Source organism: Rattus norvegicus, chromosome 1 (assembly GCF_021556685.1).
Source record: "Rattus norvegicus strain SHRSP/BbbUtx chromosome 1, alternate assembly SHRSP_T2T, whole genome shotgun sequence".
Lineage (NCBI taxonomy): Eukaryota > Metazoa > Chordata > Mammalia > Rodentia > Muridae > Rattus > Rattus norvegicus.
In genome coordinates, this window is record NC_141534.1 from 265,733,829 (window position 1) to 265,757,236 (window position 23,408).

Below are 23,408 nucleotides of genomic sequence, written 5' to 3' on the forward strand. Positions count from 1 at the left end.
CACCCCATTCTGCATGTCGGCCCATCCACAGAACTTTCTCTTTGCTTATTTTAAAAACTTCCATTTGTCTCATTGTGATTTTTAGTTCTTTACTGAGACTATTTTTTTCCATGCGTTTCAACAATGAGACACCTTTTTATGGCTGTTTCTTTTTGTCTGGGGATCGCCATCTGCTTTTAAAACTGATAGATAAAACTCGAGAGTACAATGATATGTGGGCCGGTATGTTCTGCTAAACGACGGATCGAAACAATGTTCGTGTCATTGGCAAACTTCTTCTTCGGCAAGGACACGGACTCTACTCTTAGCGATTTCCAAGTATACACTGCATTGTTATTAACTATAGTTACTGTATTGTACCACAGAGCTCATGTATTCCTCCTTTCTAACTAAAATGTTGATCATTTGACCAACATCTTCTCTAGTTCTCTCTCCTTCCTATACCTGTGGTCTCCCTCCCCTTTGTGTCAAGATCTTCCTGGTTCTCGGATTGAATGATTTCTATACTGACGCTTTCCAGCTGTATTCTAAAGTCTTGGGTCTTATTTAAAAACTCCCATTTCAGATGGCTTTTTCTGATATCGTTACGCACGACAGAGAAGCAGGAAAGAAATGCCTTGTTTCTGTGAAGCAAAGATCAGAGTCCAGGTTCCCTTGCTGGCCTCCATTGACATCTGGGGAAGACACTCAGACTGCAAAAGGTGTGGGAGAGAATCCCTGTGTGGGAGAGAAGCCCTGTGTGGGAGAGAATCCCTGTGTGGGAGAGAATCCCTGGGTGGGAGAGAATCCCTGGGTGGGAGAGAATCCCTGGGTGGGAGAGAAGCCCTGGGTGGGAGAGAAGCCCTGGGTGGGAGAGAAGCCCTGTGTGGGAGAGAAGCCCTGTGTGTGGTGGCTCACACCTTTAAATCCCAGTACTCAACAGGCAGAGGCAAGTGGATCTCTGAGTTGGAGGCCAGCCTGGTCTACAGAGCAAGTTCCAGGATTGTCCCAAAACAAGAAAGAGAGACAGGGAAAGAGGGAGGGAGGGGGAGGGGGAGGGAGAGGGAAGGGGAAAAGGAAGGAAGGAGAGAGATGTTCTGTGTCACTAGTCTCCTTTGTGTGCATGTGCGTGTACGCACACACATGTTCCTCCATGCTCATGAATAATGCGGGAATGCATGTGGAGTTCCCATGACTACCTAAGATACTGCTTCCTGCCCTTTACCTTACTTTCTGACAGGGTCTCCTTGTCTTGTTCTCCACTGTGTACACTCGCTTAGCTGCCTCGAAAGATTCCTGGTCTCCTCCACCCTCCACCTCTCTGTCTAACTTTAGGTGGGCTCTGGGGATTTGAACTTAGGTCCCTACACTTGAAAAGCCAGTGTTTTACCCACTGAGCCATTTCCCTAGCCAGAGCTTGACAGGCCTGGGCTCCATATTCTGTCTTCTCTGATGTGGTTCTGGTATAGGTGTTACTAGAAGTTAGCGGTTTGGGTGGAGAATGGGCAGGACCTCGGGCTTCCTGCAAAGTTGGCTGCAGGAAAGTGGTTGTTACCTCAGAGCTTTCTATCTTGGTGGGCCATGCCTGTCCAGCTTGTTTGGTCTTCTTTGGTCTATAATTCCTGGTGTGTCTGACAGGCTAGCTTCTTTACATCCATGACTAGGAACCAGAAGGAAAAACCAAAATCCAGAGAACAGTACGATGTTGTTCTTCTGTTTTGAGCTCCCTGACCAGGCTGCAGGTCTCTCCTTTCTGAGGTGTCTTATGTGTATTTTACAGGTGCTATGCAAGGTTGAAAGAACAGATAAAAGGATGTTTCTTACCTTCCTGCAAATAGTTTTTTTTTTCCTCCCTGTTTTTGTTTACTTTTCAACCAAAGCACATCCCACCAGAATGCTGTTCACTCAGTCCAGATTTTAGGCCAACTCACCCATGCCTCAAAGTTCTAGAAGTCTCTTGCTAAGAGATTGTCTCCAGGAGATGTTCTGAGTCAGTCTTTCCAGAGGCAAAACGAGGTCTGTATAGTTTGAGGACCCTTTCTGGGTAAGTCTGTAATCACAGTAAAATTAACCCCATAAAATGCTGTTACGTGTTGATAGCTCAGAGAAGATACCTTTCTACTCACAGTGGAGAGCTCCAGGAGGACCAGCTGCTGGGGCTTCTGTCACCCACACCAAACCGATAATCAGTGATGTGCCCCAAGTTAATTATCTGCAACCCACCACTTCGTCTTCTAGGTCTGTCCTTGTAGAAATGCAAGCTAAATTCCAATTGGGTTTCTCTTATCAAAGTTGAATCAGAAACAAACCTCTGGATATTAACAATCAAGGGAGGGTTTCCTTGGAGCCTGACTCTCTCAGAGCTTTCCTGTGCAGCTTCAAAGAGAGTATATACCGGCCTTGGTGGTTTTGTCTCAAGTCCTGGCGGAGACAGGCTTTTCCTCAGAATATCCTCAGGAAGACAGTTAGTAATCCATGTCTCCTGGTTAAACAGCGATGACATAACCCCCCCCCCCCAACGCAAAGCACCCTAATCAAATGGTCCTCTTCATCAGAGGTGGGGGGGCAGCTGTTTCTCCAGCTCTGAACTCTGTTCAGGCGTGGGGGATGGGGGTGGGGGACTGGGAACCCAGTGACAACTTTTCCATTGGTTCCTCACTTGTCCTAAGGTTCCTCCCCATGTTGAACAAACACAAGCAAAATGCCGCCTGTTGCGATCCGACAAAATATGCACCATTACTTCAGCCCTTTAGGGATTTGGAGGAGGGGGGGTGGGGGGTAACGGAGACAGATGGCCAATGCAATTATCACTAGAAAAACAGGTTTGTCCTTCAAAAAAAAAATGACAACGGCAGTGGGCTCTCAATGGCAGGTGAAATTTGAAAAAGGATTAGAAAAGGATTACTAACAGAAAGGAACAGGTGCGTCCAGGGCACTAGGGCGACGGGTGGGAGGGGCTTCGACTTTTGAATGACACTTTGGAATAGCCCTTTCGTACCTCAGTTCCATTTGCTATCCAGGGAATTTGACAATGGTCAATAAGGGTGGGCCTCCGGACACAGGCAAGTTAAATAAATTAGGGCAAACAGCAGGATGAGTATAGAAGTTCCTCCTCCACTCTCTGAGGAGAAAATGTACCCTGAAGATGGCGTGCGGTACATTCATAGCCAAACAGATGTTTGAAGAGAAGGCAGGGAACCCACAACCCTCCAGGAGCTCCGCCCTCTAGGAGCCCTGCTGTACCATCTCAGAACGCTGGGAATGGGCAGAAAATACAGCTCGTCTCTCCAGGGACAGCTGTGGAGTCCAGGCCTGAATTTCCACAGGTGAGTTGGTCGCAGACTTGTGAATGGAGTTGCTCCTCTGGCCTGACCCTGAGAGGCACCTTTACCGCCAAGCTCACACCCACGCAGTTGGCCTTTGCTTTATTCTGTGTGAAGCCCTGCTTGAACAGATGTGGCCTAGCATTTTGTTTTCTCCTCAAAGCCCGAGCGGGCAGGTCCTAAACCTGTCTGCGTTCGGCAGAGGGACTTTCTAGGAGGCTCGAGGTAGTGGCCACGAGGGAACAGCAGCCTCTGCCCTCCTTTGGCTGCCTGTAAAGGGCGTCCAGGAAAGTTGGGCAAAAAAGTAATAACAACCATCCACTAACGCCTCATCTGTGGAGAACCCTGTGCTAAGCATTTCATAGACGTAATCACGTTTGCTGTCTCGGGGTCAGTAGATGTTTTGGGGATGCAGAAAAGCTTCAGTGGATAAAGAACTCACCATTCAAGTGCAAGAACCTGAGTTCAGATACCCAGAACCCCTGGGAAGCCAGGTGAAGGGGCAATCAATCATCTGTGATCCCCATCCTTCTAGTAAGAAAAGAAGTGGAGACAGGATCCCAAGAAGCTTTGGGATCTGCCTACTTGGCATACACAGTAGCAACAAAAGTCCTGCTCTCAATCAACACGAAAGGTAAAGACTGACACCCGAGGTTGTCCTCGGACACCCAAGTGCATACCATACACAGCCACACACACACACACACACACACACACACACACACACAAACATGCACACATGCACACATACACAGAGGTACACACGCATACACACACACACAGAGAGGCACACACATGCACACACACATACACACACACATACATACAGAAGCACATATGCATATACACACATACACACACATGCACACACACACATACATACATACACATACACACATACATACATATACACACACACACATGCATACACATCACTCACACACACGCACACATACATACACCCACACAGTAAGTATACACAAACTTTTTTTTCCTTTTCTTATTTTCGGAGCTGGGGACCGAACCCAGGGCCTTGCACTTGCTAGGCAAGCGCTCTACCACTGAGCTAAATCCCCAACCCCACAAACTTTTTGAAAAAAAAAAAAAAGAAAGAAAGAAATGTAACTTTCTTCGTTGTCCATTTCTTTATCTCTAGGGAGGTGATGTTTACAATTCATGGAGGGATTTGAAGAGTGAAATAAATTGTGGATGGAGAGTGGGGACTGGAATAGCTTAAGCGTTACATGAATATCAGCATTTACAAGTATTGGCCTCTCCTTCTCCAGTCCCAGGTTCCACGTAGGCTGACAACTACACCACCATCAGCCCAAATTACGGCATCTTTAAAACAATATAGACTCGGAATGGTGGTGTAGGCCTCTAATCCCAGTACTGGGAAGGCAGAAGGGTGAAGACTTTGATACCAGTCTGGGCTGCGTAGTGAAAACCTATTACAAAAGCAAAGCAATGGAAGACCAGAGTGCGTTTATTCTGCACACAAAGACATTCATATGCAAAGGCTGTGAGGCTAGAACAGCACAAGAAGACATTTTTCCTACACCAGTTCAATGTTATTTAAGTGTCTAGTACATCTTAGCTCTTTCAGGATGATGAAGAGAGACCCCGGAAATGGAGAGGACCGTCAATCCTGACCTCTCCCTTTGGAACTTTCTACCCAGGTCATCTGTGATACTGATGAAAATATATGTCACAAGTCTGGAGCAGATCCCTGCATGTGTACGCCGGAATGATGTGTGTTATTGTCATGTGCCTGCCTGTCTGGGATGGGTGTTTGAGAGTGTAGTTATATGGAAATAACCTCTGATTATGCTCCTGACTTTTGCGGGTAGGTTATAATTTCTGACAGTTGTTTTGACGTGACTCTTTGGCAAGGCACACATACCTGTGAGACACTTTGGCCTTTGTGCATGCTCAGTACTGGGGCATTTGTTCAGAGCGTGTGAGGCCCTGAGTTCAATCACCAGCAGCACAGGAGGGGAAATATGTTCAGCTTTTCTGACATGTGATGCATTATGTCTTTCTCACGCTGAGGCAGATGCAAGGCAGAATGAAATACGCCTGGTGGCCAAGGAGGCGTGCGAATGGTTAGTTCAAGTAAGAAGAATGGAAGGGAAAACATGGAGAAACCCTTCCTCATTCTGTCTTGTGACTATTCCTACAACATCCAAGAGAACACGGCAGCCGGCCGTGTAAATCCTACTCTAGATCCAACTTGGAGTTTTCACTTCAGTCGTTGGAGGGACATAGGAAACAAGACGCCTGTCTCTGCTCGCCTGTGTGTGTCATGTGTGTAGTCTTCACACGTATAGCGTGTGAGGCAAGAGACGAGTCCTGTAGGGACAAGAAGTCTCATCCGTCGCTTCTCCTAAAGTGGGCCTGGCACACTGGAGACTTGCAGTGTCTTCTGGTGGCATGAATTAGTGTGTGTGTGTGTGTGTGTGTGTGTGTGTGTGTGTGTGTGTGTGCAGAGTGCACGAGGATGAGTCTGCTGTCCTAGGTAAACAGTCTGACCCCAGAGCCCACAGCTTTGTTACCCACGAGCACTGTGCTCTGAGTCAGGAAACGGAGGCTGGCACAACTTCCGGGGACTTAGGAAAAAGAAACCAGGAGATAAGGAGAGAGAGAGGGAGAAAAGGAGGAGGGAGGGAAAAGAGAGAGGATGGGGGAAGAGGAAGAGGGGTGAGGAGGCGGCCACTATGGTGTCTTACAGGGGAAGATGATGGCTGATGCCTGCAATCCCAGCACTTGGGAAGCTGAGGCAGGAGGATTATAACAAATTTGAGGCCAGACCGGACCAGTTTGGATTACAGAGTAAGACCCTATTTCATATATTCATCTCTATGAATTCGAGGCCAACCTGGTCTACATAGTGAGTTCCCAGGGCAGCTAGGGCAACATAATAGTGAGATTCTGTCTTGAGAAAACACACACACACACACACACACACACACACACACCATGTAAACAGTTTACTGGGGAGTCTCCATAGCAGGTTCCAGCATGAGAGGTCAGTTTTCCACAGTCCCCAGCCCCGTGGCTCATGGCCTTGGCTCTCAAGCTTCAGCATCTTGAAGACTTCTCCTCTCACTGTTGTCTTTCAAGAACGAGTGGGCGGGGCCTATAACTGAGCTCTTCCGGATGCTCTGGCCGGAGGCTCCCAGGTCCAAGACTTGGGTGCAGAATGAGTCTGAAGCCAACCTGGGTAGCTCACAGAGAGTCTCTCTTGAAATAATAGGGTAAACGAGGGTTGAGACTACATCTGTGGGAGAGAGCATTTCCTTAGCAGGCATGACACTCTAAGTTCAGTTCCCTGAAAAAAAAAATAAATAAAACAAAAACAAGTGAGAAACAGGCTTGTCCAGAGATAAGGCAGACCTGGGGTAAGGTGCCAGCCTCTGTGCTTCTGTCCAGAACTTTGCCCCTCTATTCTTCTTGTGCTGGTCCAAAGCCTGTTGGCTAGTGACATTCCACACTGTAATTAAATGAACATAGGGAATGTGGGGAGTAGCTGGTGAAACCCTGTACCCCAAATGAGGGCAGAGAGACCCCAGGGGGCAACACTGTCCACAACCACACAGGGTGCCCTGGAAGAGCCTGCTTGGACTCTGGCTGGCCTCTAACTCTTGCTCCCACCACTTTTGTTTATGTTTCTCCTAAAAGCCAAGGACTCTCAACCTGAAACTACCTGGCATGTGTCACTCTCCACACTTCCTCATTTTCCCTTTCTCCAAGGCTAACTCGGGTCTTCTCGTTTCGTAGACACAAAGACTCTGAAAGGTTAAATGACTTATGCAAGGTGACATAGACGATGACTAGGAAAAAGACCCCCCATTCTACTTGCCTGCTTCCACTTCCTGATGCCTAGTTGATCATTAAATCTTTGCTATTACCAATATTTGTTATTTTTGGCATAGGCCCTCTTTAATTGCAAAGATCTCTAGAAAGAATAGTGTTCCAGCCAATTGTCAATGACTGCAAAATCTTAGAGTCCTTTGCAGAAGTCATTTTTACGTGAGCGTCCGTGCACGTCCATGCATGTGCAGGTGCACATACGCATATGTGTGCATGTGTGTGTAGAGGCCAGAAGGCAACCCTGGGTGTCACCTTCAGGAACGACATCCGCCTCCTTTGAGACAGATCTCTCTTTGACTTGACGCTTACCGGTTAGATCAGACGAGATGGCAAGCAGGGCCTCACTTGGATCTCCACCTCCCACCCCTGGGCCTACAGGTGTGCACCACCACAGCTGGCATCTTTGTGAAAGCTGTGGCCTGATGGAGAGCCTGTTATGTCTAGTCTCTCTACACCAGCTTGCCTTTCAAAGCTAGAATTGCAGGTGGGCCACCATACCCACTCAGCATGGTATGTGGGTTCTGGGAGTATGAACTGCGGTCCTGAATGGATCTTCAAAATAGGAAATATTAATATCCAGGAATATTCCTTTAATCCCAGTACTCAGGGGATAGAAGTAAGAGAATCTCTGTGGGTTTTAAGCCAGCGTGGTCTAAATAGCGAGTTCAAAGACAGCCAGGCCAACTACGACTCTGTCTCTAATGCCTCCCCTCAATATGTAAGTATTAAATAATTTGGGAGATGCCCTAGAATGTGGAGATGTGGGAAAGGCTCCCCCGTTTGCCCTAGGCCATGTCTTGATTGCCTGGTAATTAGGGGAAAACTGACCTTCGCCATCAGAGCGTCTTATTACAGAGGGATCCCATCCTGTCCCCAGATCTGTTATACAACAGCAAAGAGAGAGAGGCCAGCAGAGCCTCTGTGCTTTTTGGTAAGGGAACTTCATCCATCTGGCTTCAATGGGTTTCTGGCTTCTCCACAAAGGCAGCATTTAAGTACTTAAACTTTAATGTGAGTGGCACAGACAGTCAGATGCCTCTTCTCCACATCGGAGCTGCAAAGCCACTCCAACCAGGCAGGGAACACATCCATCGTTTTATGCTATTCATGATCCCTCCTCAAGGGCAGGGGCCAGAGGATAGGCACACCCTTCTTGCCCTTCGATGAGTTCATAGATTCTGGTGATTTTGGATAGAAGGCACTCAGAGCATGGCAGAGCCAAGTCAGGTGAAAGGAGAGCAGATATAATACCCACCATAGGAGCAGGTGACAGCAAGTGAGATTTCACGTGGGGCAAAAACTAATTATCCTCTGGCCGGGTCTCTGCCCATAGCTGAGCGTACGTGCGGTGAGATTCGGGAGCATGCCACAGGAGTAGCAAATGGTCAGTCAACCCTTCTAAACCAGGAGAGGATGCAGAGACTCACGGTTGTCCTCGGTCCTGCCACGCCCGTGCATTCCGGTCCCTAACCCTCTGTCCCTCGGAGTCCTCTTGACTGTCACAGGAGGTGAGGTTAAGAGCGCCAGAGAGGAGGCGCTAGCTCAGCTCACTGCCAGGTGATTCATCCTCTCAAAGGCCAGCGTGAACAGTATGAACTGTGTACCAAGGAAAGCTCCGAGGGTTGTCACTCAGGTGACAGGACGGCACAGGAGCCCATGGTTATGAAGTCCGAGTACAAAGAACACAGGGCAAAGAGCAGGGTGGGAACTGGACGGAGACATTCTGCCAAGGTCCAAGGAAAAGCCAGAGGTGGAGTGACAGCCTTGAGGGAAGAGAGAACGAGGTGGGAAGAATGGGGTTAAAGAGTACAGGAAAGCCCAAGTGGCCCAAGACAGAGGTAGAGCATCCATGGCATTGCAAGATGGAGAATGTCAGGGCAGCCCTTCCATCGCTCTCTCAGTAATTAACCAGGCTCTGCGTGCATAAAGGCATAATTACAGGCAAAACAGCTCCTTTGAAGTAAGAGTATAGAATGTCTAGGGGAAGAGGGATAAATCGAGAACAATCTCACTTTGCGATGTAAACGAGGTTGATAGAAAAACACCACCAAACAAACAAACAAACAATCCCAACAAACAGGCGGTTGGGCAAACAAGACCTAGGCTGAGCAGGCAGCCCATTCCCCCGGCCAACCAGAGGGTCCTAGATGGCCTCATTAGACATTTCTGCTTTTCTTCCCCAGTCCACACACCTTCTTATCAGAGCGTCTGCGTCCATGTCCCCTACCTGTTCTCTGCAGATATTCTCAGCAAGTTTCCAAAGAGGCCCTGTTTACTTCTGGAATCAAAGCCCGAGAGAGAGAGGAGGGGTTCCAAAGGGCTTGAATGGTTCCTCCTGGGAAGCAAAGCTAATCAGGAATGGAGCTGAGCTTGTAACCCTGCATCCTGGATGCCTGTCCTGTGATATAACCCCTGAAGTACCTCTCTTTCTGCAGGGGCCAAACTTTATTAGAGAATCTGTTAATTGGGGGGTACGAGGGGGAGGAGAGAGAGAGAGAGCTCGAGTGAGAGAGCAAGGCGATGCTAATATGATTTAACACTTGATAGGCTCTGAAAAAAAAAATAAGGAAGGGGCTCCAGGCTTTAGCCTGGCGCGTTCATTGTTCACATACATGCTACCAAAATGAATACATACAACTAAACTTCATGCAAGACGCTGGGGGCACAATTGCAAAAAGATTCTGTGAAACAAAAAGACATTTCTCCTTCCTCTACTGTGTCTCTTGTGGTGCCATTGTCTGACGCTAAGAACTCACAGAATAACAAAAAACAATGCCCCTTCCATGGGGGGAAAACTTGATTTGGCACCGGCAGTGGTGTTTTCCATGGGAGTGATGGTGGAGCCGTGGTTGACTGTGGGAATAGTGCAAATCAGCACTTTATGGTAGATTTTCTTCAAGCCATTGTTTATTTTGGCTTTGGTTAGATCTGTGGCCCAGCTTGAAGATTCCCAGTGGGTTTTCTAAAGCTTGCAGACCTATGAGAGATGGAACGGGGATAAATAAATAATTACGAAACACCCTTTCCCTACCCCAACACTCATGAGTGGGGTGTGTCTGTCTCCGTGGGTGTGTGCACACATACATGTGGTTTGCAGTACTGTATATAGGCAACCCATTCCATCATTAAAGAATTAAAGTGAAACTCTGGGTTAGCTGTTAGCTGGCCCATTGTCTCACAATTATCTTCTATTTGGGGCACAGGAGATCAGAGCTGTTTCAAAAAGTATCAGTTTTTGCAAACAAAACAAAATAACAACAAACAAACAAACAAAAAAAACCCAGCTTGTTGGAAATTGGGCCTATACAAGGCTTTAGTCTTTAGATGTTTGTGGATATTTAAACATGAACAGTTCAGAGTCAGAGGGTTCTTAGAGAAACAGAAGAAATGTCAGTAATCATTCTGATAATGGACTATGAGCGTTGAAGTCACAGCTTTACTCTAGCCAAAGAGTGTGGAGTTCAACCATGAGAAATCTGCCATGAGATGAAAAAAGAGCAAAGAGTATGAGGACGATTGCTATTTTCTGATCCAAAACGTGAATGCGTTTATTTCTAAATGCCAGATATTGCTTGTTCTTGACATAGAAGCAAGTTAGTACATATTTAAGTCTCTCCCCCACCCCAAGTGTGTATGTGCAGTACACACACATTTGTAATATAGACACATGCATGCTTGTGTGTGTGTGTGTGTGTGTGTGTGTGTGTGTGTGTGTGTGGTGATGGTGGTGGTGGTTTGTTTGTTTTTGGCTTTTTTTTTTTGTTTTTTTTTTTGGTTCTTTTTTTCGGAGCTGGGGACCGAACCCAGAGCCTTGCGCTTCCTAGGTAAGCGCTCTACCACTGAGCTAAATCCCCAGCCCCTGTTTTTGGCTTTTAAAGACAGGGTTTGTCTGTGTAGCCCTAATTGCCCTGGAACTCGCTCTGTAGACCAGGCTGGCCTTAAACTCAGAGATCTGTTGCCTCTGCCACCAAGTGCTGGGACTAAAGTCATGTGCTGCCACTGCCACCTGGCAACACATGCATACTTGTGCCATGACACGCTTGTGGAGATGGGCTGTCGTGAGAGGTTTCTCTCTTCCAGGATGTGGATTCCAAGGGTTGAAGTTAGGTCATCAGGCCTTACCTGCTTGAACTATCTCACTGACCATAAATCTTTGTAAAAGATTTACTTCATTTTATGTATGTGTAGACTCGTACTTGGATGCATGTATGTATTTGCACCATACATGTGCGGGTGCCTGCAGAGACAGTGCTGCTCCCTTGGAACTGGAGCTTCGTGCAGTCCTGAGCTGTCTGATGTGGATGCCAGCCTGAACCCTAGTCCTCTGCAAGAACAGCAAGCGCTCTCAGCTGCTGGGCTATCTCTCCAGCTCCTGGCCTATATTTTTAATTCATTTATGAACTTTAAAAATGTATTTGGGTATTCTTCCTGCATGCATGTCTGTGCACCACATGTGCCTAGGGTCTGCAGAGGTCAGAAGGGGGTCTGATCCCCTGGAACTAATGTTATATAAGGTTGTGAACTACTATGTGGGTGCTGGGAATTGATGCTGGGTCTTGGGGAAGGGCAGCCAGTGTCCTTAACCTCTGAGCTACCTCTTCCCTATTTATTTATTTTTAAACGTGCACATGTGTTCCTGGGATGAACCTGGGGCTTTGTGCATGCTGGGCAAGCAGGTTGCTCTACCGCTGTGTTATATCCACAGCCTGGTTTATAACATTTTTCAGAGTACACAAATGCCTTCCTGAAGGCTCCATGTGGAGTTTGTATACACAGGCCCTGTAAATGTTAAGGAGCATTTTTGCAAAGAAAATATTCTTTGTTTAAAAAGTTTCCATTTTCAGTCTTTGTGTCACAAATGTATCTTTGTGACAAAAGGGTCTCTGGGCTGGTGAAGATATGACACAACTTTCAGGGGGCAGCACTCCTTATGTAAGTGACTCACCTAGAGAACAAGCCCAGGTCCCCTTACAAGGTGAAATTCTGGATGGATTCACTTTAGAGCTGTTTTCCAGCGAAGTGCAGAAAAGTGGTTCATTCTGACTTAGATTCAAGTTACATCAGCAAAGGGGACCTGGGTTCCAACTGAAAAAGATCTCAAGAAGGGGCTGCTGATGTACTCAGCAGGTACAAAGCTTTGATCTTCAGAAACAACAAAACAAAACAAAACAAAAATTCTTAATATGTCCCAAGATGGTCTAGGTGCAGTTTTGACTTAGTTCACCCAAGCATCTTATCAGAGGTTTTGGGGATGTGGAAATTTTGGCCAGGAAGTGTTAGAGGATTTGGATTTGTTCAGTCTACATGTAGTAGGCAGAGAACTCTAAGCCTTCTTTACCTGGCTTCAGAACACTTCTCAGCTACCCAGGTGTCTCCCACACTCTGGTCAGGCAGGCCTGGTGGCTCCCATGGGCAGCAGTGAAACTGTGTTTGAAGGAGTAGGGATAAAGGTCTGAGGTGTGGGGAGTATCCGGCTGGAAGGAGGGAAGAGGTTCCTAGGCTGCCACTTCTGTCTCAGGGCCACTCTGTCACTAAAAGGGGAGGCAGCTGTAGAGACACCCTGCTGTGAGCTTTGCACAGCTGGACTGTGTGAGTGTAGAGAGATGCTCACATCTCCTCCCTCTTCCTGGAAAATAACTTTGCATTTGAAGGGTTGCAAAGGAGTGGGTAAATCTGTAACGCAGACCGGGTAGCCTGGAGACTTCCTCTGCTTGTGTGAAGGTACACACAGGTGTGTGTGTGTGTGTGTGTGTGTGTGTGTGTGTGTTGGCGAGCGTGCGTGTTCGTGTGTTAAATGTTTGTGTTGGGAGGAGTTTCTAGTTACATGGATGTTTCGATTCTTCCTGTCAGAATTGGGCTTTTATTGTTTGAGTTTGAAATAAGGTCTTAATATTTGGCTCTGGCTAGCCTTGAACTCGAGAGAATTTGGCTTTTATTTAAAAAAAAAAAAAAGCCTAGCAGCTATCATTCATTAGGGACCTACTGTGTGCCAGGCATTGTGCTGACTTATTGTAAAGAAAAATTGTTTTTATTCTGGCCCACCTAGAGACATCCGAGTATTTTTTTTTTCCATTCGTATTAAAGCACAGTGCTGTCTACGCAGTTAGGATTTGCGGAGAGGCGGGGAAGGGTGCTGGGATAGGCAGAGGGCGGGCCCTGCCTCCCTAGCCGCCACCATTTATTTTGACCGGTCAGATGGCGACAGGCTCGCACTAGGACCCAGGCGCCACAGCGCCTCCGTCTGTCCTGTAGGTTCATTCAATCTCCCATACACACAGATCCACACAGCGAGAGCGACACACACTCACACTCACAACCGCACGCAGCGAGGCTCGGCAAGTCAGGCCGGCTCCTTGCCCCGGCGCCTCCTCGGCTTCAGCAGGCCGGATCTCCCAGGGGACCCGCAGCTCGGCCGGCTGCACAGCCCAGGACCAGGAGCAGCTCGGCGGACCACCGTGCCTCCATGGGCAAACGCGGGCGGCCGCGCAAGGAGGCGCGCTGCGAGGGCGCGGGGCTGGTCCCCGTCGCGCCCCCGGCCATGCCCCCGGCCGCGGCCGCGCCCCAGCCCCCGGCGCAGCCCGAGGAGCCGGCGGGGGCCAAGCCCCGGTGCCCCTTCTCGGACATTTTCAACACCAGCGAGAACTCGATGGAGAAGCACATCAACACTTTTCTGCAGAACGTGCAGATTCTGCTCGAGGCAGCCAGCTACCTGGAGCAGATCGAGAAAGAAAACAAAAGTAAGTTTGGGGGCCCCGGCTGCTCGCCTGCGCCCAGCTCTTTCTTTCTCGCCCCCTTGTGCGACCCCTGTCGCCTGCTGGGCTCGCCGCCCCCACCCCCGCAACAAACACGCACACACACACACACACACACACACACACACACACACACACGCACCCTCAGCAGTAAAGCCGATGACACCGGAGAAAGGACACGCACACACGCACAAAGCTGCTAAAGATGTAACAAAGACAGCGAAGGGGAGAGGGAGCCTGTCGGTGCCTTGGTCTGTCGGTCTCCAACAGGCCCGGAGGACGGCCTGGCCGAGGAGTGGGGGAGTGTTGTTGTTTGCTGACAACTGGGCTGAGAGGCTGCGAGCTCGTCTCTCGCCTTTCTTCCCTTTTTACCCCCTTTTCTTTCCGGAGCCTTCTTCGTCAGACAAGTGTTTTGGTTTGGATTTTTTGTTTTTTTGTTTTTTGTTTTTTTTTTTGTTTTTTGTCGCTCGTTCCAGGGTTGGGTGGGGATTAGAAGCTGAAAGTTGGAAACCGTAAGCAGAGCTCAGGGTTTCCAGAAAGAAAACACAGACACACATTACAACAATAACAACCACCACCACCACCACCACGGAACAGCTCTCCATGCCGTGGACTCCGGCTCTTCCTGCCTACTTCATTTTTCCTCCCTTCTCACAGCGGGACTGGGCTCAGGCCATCGTGTCCACAGACACAGTTCCCCTGTGCCTCCTTGGCTCTGGGATGCCACGGCCTCTGGTCTCCTCAAAGAAACAGGCCAGAGGAACCCGGCAGCGACAGCAGCACTCCCTGGACCTGCGGTCCTGCGCGCGCTGGGGTGGGGGCGACTTGGCGAGGGGGACGTGGCTAAAAGCAAACTTTAGGATTCCGCAGAAACAATAGTTGGGGAAGAAGGTGTGGGCTGTTGTGTGCGTTTTCTTTATTTTCTGAGACGCACAGGGCGAGCAAGGCAAACGCCTTACTGGGTTCCGTCCCCCCCCCCCCCAAACACCGCCTCCCCCCCCAGGTGGAGACCGATGCTAGGAACCCCACCCGGGCCTGGGCTTCCTCTCTGTATTTGTTTCATTTTTGTCCCTGCCCGTTGGAGCCCCCAGCTCTCGCCAGGCATTCGACTCAGTACCCTAACGGGGGCAAGCGTGTGCTGCGTCTCTAGCACCATCAGAATAATAGCTGTGAGAAGGAAGACCGGGCCCAGGGGGAGAAAGACTCACAGGGTAGAGGAAAACGAGATGTGTAATCTATCTGTCAGAACAAGTAGGAGATCAATGAGATTGCAACGTGTCAGATCTTGCAAGACCCCCCCTACACACACACACACACACACACACACACACACACACACACACACAACCAGCCCTCAAAACACAAAAACACCTTCAGCAAATACACCAATACACCCGGGCCTTTAGGGTTAAAGTAATAACCGAGTGTCGCCAGCGCAATTGTGGGGACAGGGTAAGACCAAAACAAGGATTTCTGTCGGGAGGTCTGTGGTGCGATCTTTTCTTTCTCTTGTCGCTCGCCTCTTTGCTCCGAGTGCCTGCCTGGCTTGCCAGAGGCACATCGCAGTCAGGCTGTGTAGCCGAGTCGCTGAGCGATTATTCACCCGGGTGTGTGTAGGGGGGGGTTGGGGGTGCATTCGTCTGGAGAATAGTTTCTGAAAAGCCCAGGCTAGTAGGGAGCTGGGTGAAGAGGTGGTTTTGTTTGGTGTGTTTGCTTTTGTTGCAGGGGGAGGGGCGCGATTTCTTTAGTCGTCCCCCTCCCGGATCCCCTGTCTCTGGAGTCTGTCCAGTGGCGCCGACTCCGACTCGGGGGTGGGGGGTGCACCCAAAGAGGGCACCTTGGCAATGTTCAGCGAACCTCATCCCCCACCCCCCGCAAAGAGGAATATTAAGGAGGTAGCCAGAGATTCCCCAGCCTCTCCTGTCCCCCCCCCCATTTCATACCCGCAGACAATCGGAGACCTACCCACCCCACCCCACCCCCGCGCCCTGGCCGCCTCCACCTCCTTGTTTACCCCGTGTCGGGGCTCCGGCGTGGCCACTAGTCACGTAAGCAGAGAGCCGGGCGCGCCCCGCTGGGCTGCCCCGCGCGGGGCGGGCCCGTAGTGGCCGAGCCAAGGCTCCAAAGGCCGGTGCAGTTGAGGGGTTTCCACTCGGACCCTCTCCCTGAGTGTTCGCTCTGCAAGGCGGCCGGCCGTGGAGAGGGGCTCGAGAGCCTCTGCACCCCAGTCAAAGTCAACTTCATGTGCGTAATCAGTCCCTCGGCCCGCAGCCCCCCTCCTCCGACCGGCTCCCCGCGGGAGTATTTTTAGCACTCTCGCGTCTTTTCGCCGCTGCTGTTTGGCTCGAAATGACGTGATGCCAACAGCCCCCAGATTTCCCCGAGAGCGTGGGGCGCTGCGCCGTGCCTGGCTCGGCTGCAGCGACTCGGCTCCAGGCCCTCGCTCCCTCCGCGACAGCTCACGCAGGCGAGGGTGACCCTCCCGCAAACTCGAGGAGACCACCCGTCGGACCCCCAGATTATCCACCTTTGCTAACAGAAGGGGCTCACTCTGGCCCCACTTTATTCGCCCCACGCTCCTCCTCCCCTGCGCGGACTGGGTCCCCCCCCCCCCCCCGGTACGGCAAACGCAGGGCCCTACATCTGTCTCGCTTTATTGGGGGCGCTTCTCCGCGCAGCCGGCGCTCGCCGTTGTTTTCTGCTCGCTGCACACAATGCCCGCGCGTCACGGCGGTCCGCGTGTGCACAGCAATAACGCGAGTCGGGGGGCGGGTCGTGCGTGCGCCGGGCTCGGGCACTGCGGGTCGCTCCGCGCGCGCGGGGCTTGTTTTGCTCCAGAGCTCTGCTTTCCGAAACGCTTACATCATTCAGTTGTTGGGGGGGCGGGTAATGGTGGTGGTGTACATTTGGGCGTTCCGATAGCATTCCAGCATTTCGCTGCTCCTGGCTTTTTGGAAGAAGTAAAAACCCTCCTCAACTACGCTTTGTGGTTATTATGCTGGGGGTGGGTGTGCAAGGGTTTTTTTTTTTGTTGTTGCTGTTGTTGTTTTTGTTGTGTGAGTCTTTTTTATTTTTATTTTTTTTTTTTTAGGTCACTACTGCAAAGGGTATGGCTGGCTGATTCAGGTGCACAACCTCCCCGCCTTCATTTCAGCGAGTTCCCCTGTAATCACTTGATCTCAGTTTCTCCGCCTCCTCCTCCTCCCCCTCCCAGTACTAGACACATGGTTTCCACATGGAGACAAACTTCTTTCCTCCGACTGGACTTGACCTAGCTGTATCGTCCAGCCAATCGGCAGCATCCGCCTCTCCTGACGTCACGCGTTGCTGAGGCCGGAGGCTGGGGGGCGGAGCCAGGAAATCTCTAGGCGCTGTAGTGCAGCCAGCTGGTCCAGTCTTTTCTTAAAGGGGCTCTCTTCTCTCAGACAAATGCCTGCCCTTTCGACTCCATTTCGGGTTCGCTGAGCTGTTCTCGAGATGCGCCGGTAGCGTCTGATCACGCGTTCAACGTTTGGTTTTCACTGTTTGCAAAGTACTCAACTTGGCGGGAGCTTGGCTTATTTTCCACTGTAGCCAGAACTTCTTTTTATTGCCTCTTTGAGGTTTCCGTACTGGGAGTGTTCACCAAGTTTTGGCCGCAGTGATGAATTCTTTCCATGAGATGGGGTGATGTTTCTTGAGAGAGGAGTTCAAATAGTTACTCAGTGTTGACCCTGCAACTGCATGCAAGGGAAGGAATATAGGTACAGACTCTTAAAATGTCACCTGGTATGAATCTATGAATCTCAAAAGCTTCCGGAAATATTTAACATGTAGGCAGTGGCCCTGTTATCACAGACTCAGAGATGACCTGTGGCATCAAGTGTCTCTGTAGTTAAGAGGGCACACTGCCCTTGGAGATCTCGATGCCCATGTTGGGCATCTCACAGCCACCTGTAACTCATCCTAACACTTCTGGTCTCCATGGGCCTTTCCACAGATGTACGGGAAACATGCACATATAAGTCCCAAAAACAAGTAAGCCCACCCCACCCCACCACCGCCCCCATAAGTGGTGGTAGCCTAGACCTGGAGGGGCAAGATGGCTTCCAGTGTTTGGGGCAGGTCTTTGGAGGTAGCATCAGACAGGGAAAGTAATTAGGTGGGAATAGAAGCCACAGTTTACTTTCTGGAGTAGACTGCCTGGGTTTGAGGTAGGGTGTGTTCCTAGGGGAACAGGTAGGCCCCAAAGAAGCAGCTTCTTCCTGTTGTAGGAAGCTGGTGGTGGAAGTTACTTCGGTGTGGTTGTTCTTTGGCCCCACCCTGCCTTCCTGACTTAATCTCCTCTGCCTGGCCATGAAACCTCAACTCCAGTCCAGCAGGTCCACCAGCTAGCAGGCTTCACAGTCATGACCCTGTGCTTGACTCAGTGGAGGACGCCCTCATTCTCCTACTCCCCAGGGTTTCTGTCTCCTACCCTTCCTTCACGAAGGAGGCTGATCCCTGCCTCCTCCTTGAAGCCGATTGGCTGTTTCAGCTCACTGGGTGCTAATTTCGAGTCAGATGAGTTGAGAGGGCGCGATGCGTGGCCGTCAGAAGGATCAGAGGTCCAGATTCCTACTGTTGTTTGGACACAAGTTACTCAGCCTCTCTGAGGCTGCATTGTGTGGACATAATGATAATGACCTCCCTTACATCATCACAGAGCGACTGAATCACCGGTTTTAAACATTTCAAGCCCCTGAAGCACAGTGCGTGCTCAGGGAATGGTGACTTATGGGGCTGGAGAGATGGCTTGGCAGTTACAGGTTGTGGTGCTTTTACAGAGCAGCCGAGTCCTGTCTCTGGCACACACAATGGTCAGGTCACAACTGCCTTGCCTCTGGCCCCTGGAGATGCAATACCTTCTTTGGCACCTCTATGCACTTGGTACATGCACACACACACACACACACACACACACACACACACAAAACGCAGAGAGAGAGAGAGAGAGAGAGAGAGAGAGTCACATGTATACATAATTGTTTAAAAAGCTATCCCCTGAGCTCTCACAAGCTTCTACTTGTTTCCCAGGTGTTAGCTTTGTCTTTGCAGGGAAAATAACAACATCTTGTGTGTGTCTGTGTGTGTGTGTGTGTGTGTGTGTGTGTGTGTGTGTGTGTGTGGTATATACAGACATTCAGTGGTGTGTTAGGTGTGTGTGTGCACGCTTCTCTCATGTGTGCCCCGTGGAGGCCAGAGGTATCTTTTGAGATCGTCTCTTAATGAACCTGGAGCTTAGTCATTGGCTAGAATCATTGGCCAGTGAACTCCTGGGATTTACCTGTCTCTGCCCTGTCTCCCCCACCACCACCAGCTGAGTCTACTGCCAACAGCTGTGATCTGAAGAATGAAAAGTCCTTGCTTAGGAAGTAGGCACTGGAATGACCTGTGCTGAAACAGAAGGCATTGATGTTCTAACAGGTTACAGCTCTACACGGGAGGCATCTTCGGATGAACCCTCTGATCCATAATCAGCACCGGGGTCCGGTTGTCTATTCTGTGATCGCCGTTTCACCCCTGCAAACTCTGTGGGGTGAATCCCAGTGGGGTGGAGAGGTAGGGGGGTCATTTTTAAAAGAGATGTGTAAAGATCATTGCTAAGTCAGGCCCCCATTTTGTCCACGTTTTAAACTGAGTTTTTGGATTCGGTGCAGGTTTAAGACGTGGTAGATGCCGGGAGTAGGGGAGAATATGGCTTTCAGGACTCCAGAGTTTCCAGGTACAGGGTACCCTGTGAAGGGCGCCCAGGGGCTGAAGGCGGGAATTCAGGAAATTAAAGAGGTTGAATTGAGTTGTCACTATGGAGGTTCAGGGAAGGAGGCTCCATCAAGAAGCAGCAGGTACTCACACGCTATCCCATATCCAGCTATCCGCTATCCGCTAACGGCAACACTCCCACTGCTCCCCACCCAGGAATGGGTCTTCATTTGGAGATGGGTAAGCAAACGTCTAGAGGGGAAGCCGGGAAATAGAAGGTGCCAGCATATCAGGGCTGCGACTTCCAACCATATTTACATAATACCATCGCTGGCCACCACTTACTGAATCCTGACAGGGTTTAGCGTGAGGACCAGCCAGGAGTTATCTTCCCCCAGTCCAGAGCCACCCCGTAGCACGTGCAGTTTTATGACCTCTGTTTGGCAGTAGGGGTTGAGGAACTGAGGCGCAGGGATGCTGGGTAACTTCCCCAATGATCATGTGGCTAGTAGGTGGGAGAGCTGTTTGCCACCTGGGCCTCCAGCTCCAGAGCCCATATGGCTTCACCTTATACACGTGTACTCGTTTTATAGCCAAGGAATGAAGTCCAGGCGGGTTTGAAATGACTTGCTCGAGGTCACCCAGCAACGTGAAACAGAGCTGGTATTTGAAACACCTTGTTGAATTTCCAGTCTTCCTGTACAACCGTGTGTGGCAAAGTGGGACTTAAGTCAGAGTAGCCAACCAGAGAGGGTTGGTTCTCCCCACCCCCACCCCCCATTCCTAGTTATTCAACCATCCTGGCCTTAACTCAAGTTCAGGGCTCCCAGGAAACACTAACTACCCGCCCCCCTCCTGTTGCCTTATCCCTAGTCTGTCCTGTGGGCATATTAGAGGACTTAGGGCTGTTGCTATGGTACTGAGGCCAACAGCAGGTTCATCAAATGCTGAGTCTTTTGCCAAAAAAAAAAAAAAAGAGCTGGGTCCTGCAGAAGGGAATTGGCCACCAAGATTAAGATTTACATCAGTCATTGTGGCTTGTACAGTTTTAGATCCCCCTGCCTACCCGCCCCACCCCCTATTCCTACCACCACTTTCTATAAATACAGTTGGATAAATATTGATTTAAACCGGGTTTCTGGAGGAGAAACACATGCTCGCCCTGGCTTGGTCTTCGCTTAGATACCACCAGCATGTCAGGCCTGGCACACCTAACCCCACACAGCCCTGGTTTCCAAGTGACCCGTTTTGGGGAGGTGAGTTGTGGTTTTGTGGCTTTTTTGGTTTCTTTTTCTTCAAGGAAGGGAAGGGAGGAAAGAAGCAAAGACAGACAACTGAGTAAGAAATGAGCCATTCCGCAGAACGAAGCAAGAGGTTTCCAGCCCACGGGAGGAACCCCATTCCTTCTTGCCCTCCACTTTCGGGTTTGGGTTTAAAGGAGGCAGGTGGTAAAGCAGCTCTGTGACCACAGGCTGCCCCCAGCAGCCACAGGGAGAGCATCTTCACCACAGAGCACTGAGGTAGAGGCCCAGAGAGCGACAGTGACTCGTCCACAGTGACAGAGCGGAGGCAGAACTTTCTGTGTTCTCATCTATGTGACAGGAGACTGGGTCACAGATAGAGCCCCAAACAGCTCTTGTGCAGGTCAGGTGCTCATAAACTCAGCAGTTCTCAGGCCTGGTTTACTGAGCCCAGGGCGTGTCCGGTTATTGCCGAGGCCATTGCAACATTCTCAGTAGTCTTTCAAAATGAAGCTAATTTGACTTTGCTGTACTAAGAAAAATATTTTCTCTCACACATGAGGGGTGGCGGGGAGGGAGACAGGAGCAGTCGACGCCGTCGGCCATTGGCAACCTAAGCAAGGACATTGAGTGGGGTTCTAGACTCAGTCTGGGGAAGGGAGAGAAGAGAAGAGAGGGAGGGAGACAGAGAGAGGAAGGAAAGACTAGGATGGGGAGCAGAAGGGGGCCTACTCTCTGGGTGTTTTCTAAACTTACAGCAGCCACTGTCTCTGACCCCATCGTCTCTGGGCGGCATGGTCAGAGGTCTTAAAGCCTTCAAAGGCTGACTTTGTTTCTCTGGGTCAGACCGATGGGCACCTGCCATTGTGATCCTGGGCTGGAGGCTCCATTTCTGCTTCCTCATCTGGGCAGGATGCCGGGCTGGGCCCCTCACTTGTGAAACATTTTGAAAGTACAGGTGACTCTTGCTTTAAGCAAGAAGCCTCCAGGAAACACATAAACAGGATCCTTTCAAAATACTTTAGACCAGAGAAATGCCTCTCGAAGGCTTTTGTGGCAACAAAAGTTTAGTAAGTCAGAGTTACATCGTGGATGAGGAGTTTCTCCCTAAATCAGTACTGACGTTAGCCATTTGTTTGTTAAACTGTTATTTTTGGAGTTTACCTTTACCGTAAGGTAGGCCCAGTGCTAGGTTCTAGCAGTTGTTACCTTCATGGAGTGTGTACTCACTTTCACTGTCAGGGTTAAAGATTTTAGTTACCCTTTAGGAAAAGGGTCTTATGTAGTCCAGGCTAGCCATGAAACTCTGTGGCTGAAGATGACATTGGACTTGTGATTCACCTTGTGCTGGGATTATAGGCATGTACCCCGTATCCGGTTATGGGGTGCTGGGGAATCAAACACAGCAGTCATGCATGGTAGACAAGTGCCCACCAACTGAGCTGAGCCACATCTCTCCTGAGGAATTCAGTTGTCCCGAACTGAGTCCTGACCAACAGTGGGGTGCAGGGTCTGACTTGAGATTTGTGTCTTTGGCTCTATTCCCCCTTTATGGAGAGAATAAAAACTCATCCTGAAGCTCCAAGAGGAGTCCCGGCCAGACACTGTGGTGCACACCTTTAATTCCAGCACTGGGGAGGCAGAGGCAGGCTGAGCTCTGAATTCTAGGCTAGCCTGATCTACAGAGTATGTTCCAGGACTATACAGAGAAACCCCTTTGTGTGAGTATGTGTGTGTGTGTTTGTGTGTGAATGTGTGTGTGAGTGTGTGAGTGTGTGTAGGTGCATGTGTGTATGTGTGTGTTTGTGTGTATGTGTATGTGTGTTTGTGTGTATGTGTATGTGTGTGAATGTGTGTGTGTGTGGGTGCATGTGTGTATGTGTGTGTGTTTGTGTGTATGTGTGTGTGTATGTGTCAGTGTGTGTGGGTGCATGTGTGCATGTGTGTGTATGTGTGTATGTGTGTGTGTGGGTGCATGTGTGTATGTGTGTTTGTGTGTATGTGTATGTGTGTGAATGTGTGTGTGTGTGTGGGTGCATGTGTGTATGTGTGTGTTTGTGTGTATGTGTGTGTGTATGTGTGAGTGTGTGTGGGTGCATGTGTGCATGTGTGTGTATGTGTGTATGTGTGTGTGGGTGCATGTGTGTATGTGTGTGTTTGTGTGTATTTGTGTGTTTGTGTGTGTGTGTGTGGGTGCATGTGTGTATGTGTGTGTGTTTGTGTGTATGTGTGTATGTGTGAGTGTGTGTGTTTGTGTGTATGTGTGTGTGTGGGTGCATGTGTGTATGTGTGTGTGTGGGGGTGCATGTGTGTATATTTGTGAGTGGGTGAGTGTGTGTGTATGTGTGTGTATGTGTGCATGCGTGCCTGGGTTTCCTATGTACTCTCCCCTACCCTAGCCCACAACCGAACATTTAAAATGCTTTGTGTTTTTTGTTCAACCCCGGCTAACTTCAACAGATCTGGCGGGCCTTCTGCACTTGAGCGTCCTTTTTACAAGTCACACTACCCACCCACTG

At 49.9% G+C, this 23,408-nt stretch overlaps 1 protein-coding gene and 2 long non-coding RNA genes across 3 annotated transcripts in view; 2 read left to right on the forward strand and 1 right to left on the reverse strand.

Moving 5' to 3' along the window:
• Nucleotides 1-4,770: 4,770 nt before the first annotated feature.
• LOC147997154 (uncharacterized) lies at nucleotides 4,771-8,802 on the reverse strand. The gene is made up of 2 exons (XR_015653620.1): nucleotides 8,431-8,802; nucleotides 4,771-6,633 (listed from the first exon to the last, which is right to left on the reverse strand). It is a non-coding gene; the product is annotated as an uncharacterized LOC147997154 (long non-coding RNA).
• A 4,673-nt stretch (nucleotides 8,803-13,475) lies between these two features.
• Nucleotides 13,476-23,408, forward strand: part of Mxi1 (MAX interactor 1, dimerization protein) — a 59,542-nt gene continuing 49,609 nt past the window's right edge. Inside the window, 1 exon segment of the mRNA NM_001439931.1 lies at nucleotides 13,476-13,912. Coding sequence (NP_001426860.1) covers nucleotides 13,639-13,912 — 274 coding nt within the window. The 5' untranslated portion in view covers nucleotides 13,476-13,638.
• Nucleotides 15,967-17,691, forward strand: LOC148007928 (uncharacterized). The gene is made up of 2 exons (XR_015653612.1): nucleotides 15,967-16,171; nucleotides 17,019-17,691. It is a non-coding gene; the product is annotated as an uncharacterized LOC148007928 (long non-coding RNA).